The sequence below is a fragment of the Simochromis diagramma genome, unplaced genomic scaffold (assembly GCF_900408965.1).
Source record: "Simochromis diagramma unplaced genomic scaffold, fSimDia1.1 OVJJ01000443.1, whole genome shotgun sequence".
In the NCBI taxonomy this organism is placed as follows: Eukaryota; Metazoa; Chordata; class Actinopteri; order Cichliformes; family Cichlidae; genus Simochromis; species Simochromis diagramma.
Genome location: NW_024387268.1, coordinates 783,380 through 789,379, shown reverse-complemented (window position 1 = coordinate 789,379; position 6,000 = coordinate 783,380). Strand labels below are relative to the sequence as shown.

The 6,000-nt window shown below is 41.3% G+C and overlaps 1 gene segment (V, D, J or C); it reads right to left on the bottom strand.

The window, feature by feature from the left end:
• Nucleotides 1-1,028: 1,028 nt before the first annotated feature.
• Nucleotides 1,029-1,944, bottom strand: LOC120715496. The segment is given in 2 exon segments: nucleotides 1,029-1,596; nucleotides 1,682-1,944. Coding segments are annotated over 2 exon segments (438 nt in total).
• Between the last annotated feature and the right edge of the window lie 4,056 nt (nucleotides 1,945-6,000).

The following is a 6,000-nucleotide window of genomic DNA, read 5'->3' as shown; positions in this document are numbered from 1 at the left end:
GATTGTATATAGTATTTCATCTTATTCTATTCTATTGTGTAGAGAGTATCTTATTTTTATGTTATTCCAGAGTTTTTCTAAATTTTGCGATGTAACTTTGCACTTTCTGCTGTAACAAAACAAATTTCCCATGTGTGACTAATAAAGGTTATCTTATCTTATCTCGTAGTGTATTAATCATTTAAAATGTAATTTGAATGATTGAAATGTAACAGCTGGGGGCCGGCGGAGCTCACGGGCGCGTCACTGCAACTCCCCCTGGCTTCTGCTCCGCGGCTGCTGGGCGAGCCCTCATCTGGGACTCTCCTCAGCTCTTACTGGGACAGTGGCGCGGCTGCCCCTCTGTTGGTCTTCCGTGGTCTCTTGTGTTCTGGGGGCCTCTGGATGTCTGGAGTTTTGATCTCCTCCATACCCGCTTCACACCCTGGAGGACGGGGCTGTGGCCCCCCGACACTCCCTAGCAGATCGTTACATGGAGAAACCTTTGGAATGCAAGCATGCTGATCCACACAGGTATGCACACAGGTGTACACATGGGTATTCACAGACGCGGACTACAGCTTTCTTGGCTGCTGCCTCAAAGCACACTGTGCGCTGTCTATCTTGCGTGCTGCACAATATCGTTTATTATTTAGTAACTATTGATATCTATGACTAGCTAGTCTGTTGTGATGGTGCTTTGTTTTCTCTATTATTATGTTGCTCTTTGTTGTTTGCTGTCTCCTCTGTTTGTTTGTTTTGTTTGTTTGTTTTTTTTCTCCATACAGGTGACCCAGGAGTTGTTTTTTTTTTTTTTTTTTTTTCCCCCCCTTCTCACCGTCTCTTCTCCCCTTTGGTTTTCTTTCTCTCTCTCCCCCTCTTTCTCTCATTCATTCCCCCTGTCCTATTTATTTAAAAAAAAAAAAAAAAAAAAAAAAAAAAAAGAATGACAAAGGATGAACTGAAGCTCTGCCATCACGTAATGTCGCATACTGCTGTTTCTGATGTCATTTAAAAAAAAAAAAAAAAAATGTAATTTGTGGTCTGAGGGTATTTTTCTTTCTGAACTTTTCTTCTCTTGAGGGACTTCAGATGATTCTTATTATATTTAATGTGCTTTTATTTATAAAAAGGTAAAGAAACAATGTTTTGTTGGTAAATCCATGAAAATGAATGTAGTCTGTATCCTAATAAGCTAGAGAGGTTTAACAGTGTGTGGCTCCCTCTAGTGGATGTTGTGGAGTATTCTGTTGTCTTTGCTCCAAAGGTTTTTGTACAGAGTTTTGCTGTTTCCTGTCACTGTGGGCTGCAGAGCACAGTAGTACACAGCAGAGTCAGACAGCTGAAGCTTCTGGATCTTCAGAGGAACTGATCTGATGCTGGAATCCAGTGTGGAGGAAAATCTCTCCTTGAACTCGTCTGCTGTGTTTCCATCATCCCCGCTAACACGACTCAGGATGAATTTGGGGCTGTTGTTTCCATCCTGTTTGTACCAGTAGAGATTATTACCTGTTGGAAAGCTGGTGTTATACTGACAGCCAAGTGTCACTGTGCCTCCTGCAGCAGCAGTCTCTTCTCCTTTTGCTTGCAGCACGTTGTCTTTTTGTGCTCTGCATTCTGTAAAACACCAACAAACAGTATCAGTGTGCTGTTAAAGAATCACGTCAATGTTGATATCAAAGAAACAGAGTTGTGTTCATACCGAGGCACATAGCAGCCAGCAGCACTGAGATGAACAGAGGCGTCATATCTGCAGTGTAGAGTAACTGTGAGCTACAGCAAGTATAAAGAAGCTGTGATCTCTCTGTTTAGTCTTCATCAACACTAAGTTGGTGGATTAGAAGGAGGAGCCTGATCACAGTGACAGGACTCATTCACAGCCCTGTGTTATTCCCCCTGCTGATATAATGTCTTGTATTCCTGCAAGACATGAAGAGAATGCCCATGAAGCCTGGCTCTGTGGTTGGAGTAAAATAATGGATGAAATTGGTTTATTCTGGAGTTCTTCTGTTGTTCTGCCTCCAGCTGAGCTGTGTCTGTAATAAAACCTCACTGAAATTTCCTGAAAGCAGTTCTTTATGAGAACAAGAGTTTTCTGATGATAAACATGCGTTGTATTTACACTTTAAAATCAGTTGCACTGAAACACTTAACACTGCTTCATTTTGCTGCAATGAATTTAACAAGCTATTTCATTTTATTGTTTTTTACTTTCATTTTTATTCACCAAGGCAAAAAAGCATCAAGGTATTATACTTTACTCATTATACTGTACTTTACTGAGGAGGAAGAAGAAGAAGAAAATGAAGAAGTGAAGAGAAAGGACAGTCTTGGTAGATCCTTATCTGAACAATCTAATTTAGGAGTTAACATAAATCTATAAATCTGATTGTCTGTCACTGTTTCTGTTTCTGTGTTTACTTACTGACTGACATGAAGTTTCTGTGAAATTATTTATTTAAATCTGTGTAATTATCGCTGTAAATAACCTATTAATATTTACTTTATCGAAAATTGGTTCATAAGTGCTTACTATTCAGCTTGGAAACAGTTGATGCTTTTACTTTGAAAAGGTATAGACCGACACGGTGTCGTAAGTCAGTTTACATAAACGATACAGCTGCAGCGCGAGCTTGAATGTGGCGTTCTCAGCGGTTAAGAAACAGGAAACAGATGGCAGTTAAGGTGTCACAAATGGTTCCTTAGCGCCAGGTTGATGCGGGAACAAGGTTGGTATCAAAGTTTTGTTGTGTACATGTGTATTTGTTATTTCACAGAGCATAAAGCAGCTGACCGTAAGTGTAAGGGTTTTCACCCACCAGAGGGTGCTAACGCACCACGATAAGTTTGTCACGCTTAGTCGGCAGTGCAAAGGTTTACAATGTTCACTGTTATATGCTGTGCAAAGTCAAAGACAATTGTATTATAGTGTATTTTATTTCATGGCAGCCAAGGCAAACGTGCAGTCTCGGCTGTACCAAAATGACTGGGAAGATGATCTTAGTACCCTAGCAGGGGTGTATGGTCTAAGCCAGGGGTGGCCAACTCCGGGCCTCGAGAGCCAGTGTCCTGCAGATTTTAGATGTGTCCTTGATCCATCACAGCTGATATAATGGCTAAATTACCTCCTCAACATGTCTTGAAGTTCTCCAGAGGCCTGGTAATGAACCAATCATTTGATTCAGGTTTGGAGACCCAGGGTGAGATCTAAAACCTGCAGGACACCGGCTGTTGAGACCTGGAGCTGGCCACCCCGATCTAAGTCGTTCAATGAGGTAACCTGGCGCTTTATTTTTAATAGTTCTAAAGGTGAGCAGCAGGATTTTGAATTAAATAGGGTACTTAACGGGAAGCCAATGCAGGTCAGCAAGGACGGGGGTAATGGAGACACACCGTACCAGTAAGGATACGAGCCGCCGCATTCTGAACAATTTGCAGTCTATGGAGAAGAGTAGAGTTCAGACCAAATAAAAAATAATGAAAGGGAGTTGCAGTAATCCAACCTAGATGTCACGAAGGCGTGGATGAGCTTTTCCAGGTCTCTATGCGGGACATAATGTCTGGCTTTGCTAATGAGACGAAATTGGTGGAAGCAGGATTTAACAACAGAAGACACTTGTTTGTCGAATTTAAATGAGCTATCCAAAATCACACAGGTCACAAACAGTGTCTGAGAGGTAACTGGCAAAGCGACCAAAGGCGTCACGGAGTTGGCCGCAGGGGATATTACTGTCGAACACGATGATTTCGGTTTTCCTGTCATTTAAGATAAGAGAGTTACCAGAGAGCCAATCTTTGACCTCGTGCATACGCTCACGAAAACGGTACAAGACATGTCAGGATCATCAGTTAATTCGAAATAGATCTGAATATCATCGGCATAACAATGATGTGCAATGTTGTACTTCTCAAAGATTGCGCCTAAGGGAAGCATATACAGTGAGAAGAGCAGGGGACCAAGGACAGATCCTTGAGGCATGCCGCTTTCTTCCTTCTTCTCTCATCGTTGCGGCACGCAGGTCGCAAGGCACGTGTAGAATCATTTAGCCAACATTGGGAAAAGGATCTAGGTTGCTTCATTTTAATAGGGGCAAAAGTATTGAGGATGGAGGAGCATGTGAAAAAAAAAGGTGCTGGCAAAGTCATCAACCATGGGATGGTTCAGAAGTTCAGAATTACATAAATTAACATCAAAGATAACAGGAAATCCCAACATTGCTTATATCCCTAATGCAAATGTCCAAACCATGTGAAAAAACAGATCGAGAGTATGGCCCTTAGTGTGGGTTGGTTGGTTGACTCACTGGGCAAGATTAAAAGAATCAGTTAATGCAAGGAAGTCTTTAGCTAACGGATCGTCCTTACAGCAGATATGAATGTTAAAATCACCAATAATAATCACACAGTCATATTTAAAAATAACAGAACTAAGAAGGTCAGCAAATTAATGAATAAAAGTCTTATTATATTTAGGTGGCCGGTAAACCAGAACAAACACAGTAGTTCGAGGGGCGGTCATCTCCAAAAGTTGAGCCTCGTAGCTGAGGTAGAAAGGAGAGGTTAGCTGTCGGACTTTGTATTTACATTTAGAGACCGAGGCTAAGCCACCGCCTCTACGGGTAAGCCTCGGAGAGCTAAAAAAGACACAGTGAAGCTCAGGAAGAGGAGAAGACATGGCTGTTCAATAGGTTTGAGATCATCTTTTCAATTGGGGATGCTACAATCATCACAAGGAATGCAGAAAACAGAGAAGTTAACAGTGTGTGGCTCCCTCTAGTGGATGTTGTGGAGTATTCTGTTGTCTTTGTCATCAGTCCAATGACACAAGAATCTGAGGTTTAACAGTGTGTGGCTCCCTCTAGTGGATGTTGTGGAGTATTCTGTTGTCTTTGCTCCAAAGGTTTTTGTACAGAGTTTTGCTGTTTCCTGTCACTGTGGGCTTCACAGCACAGTAGTACACAGCAGAGTCAGACACTGCAGCAGAGGAGATCTGAAGATCCATTTGTTTTTGATCGTCATGCACTTTAACTGACACTGTGGGAAATTCTTGTTTCAATATGTTTCCTGATGCCAAATGAGAGATCAGGAACTCTGGTGGGTTTCCTGGATATTGTCGATACCAGAAGAAATAATCATTGGCATTAGCTTGTCCAGAGAATCTGTAGGACAGAGTGAGAGTGTTTCCTTCTACAGTGGACTCTTCATCCTTGACTGCAGTGAGTTGATCACAGCTGACACCTAAAGGAAGAGATAAATGTTGTTAAAGACGATGTTAAACTGTGAGCGCCTGTTCCAGTGATTTCTAGCAAACAGATCCTTTAAAGACATTTCTTCTTCCTGCTTTAACCGACCTGTTAGTGTGATCACAAACAAAGGAAACATGAGCCAGTAATGCAGTGACAGCATCTTCCACACACTATCTGTTCTGTATGCTTCACATATTGAATGTATCTGACAGTGGGAGTCCTTTTCTGCTCTGTGACAGTGTTGCTCCTCCTTCAGCCTCTTCCTCCTCCTTCAGCCTCTTCCTCCTCTCATATCTCTGCATGTTACAAACACCAAAACCAAACCTCAACACATGTTACAGCTTTCAGCACAAACTCAGAAACCTCCAGTGGTTTTAACCTTTGTTTTTAACTCCTTTGAACATCTTCATCACTCGCCGACAAATCTTAGGAAACATTAATTTTATATGAAAAGAATTTCACTAAAGAAACCAGCACATTTTAATCCATTTGATTTGTTTCATAATCCTATAATGTTTCCAAGCATTTTATGATTTCTTGTATTCATAAAACTTGTTTATGTAAAGTTTTTGTAATTTATGTTTTGAAAACCCCCCCAGCACATATCTGATGGGGAACTAACACCTGTGGACTTTAGAGTAAAATACTGAATAAAACTAGTTAATTTGAGAGTTCAGTGTTATATTTTTCTTTGTGTCTGAACGTTCCTGCAGTTGGTTTGTGGTTGATGTGGATTTGCTGCTCATGTGAATCCTCCCACAGTGTTTCATTAGCA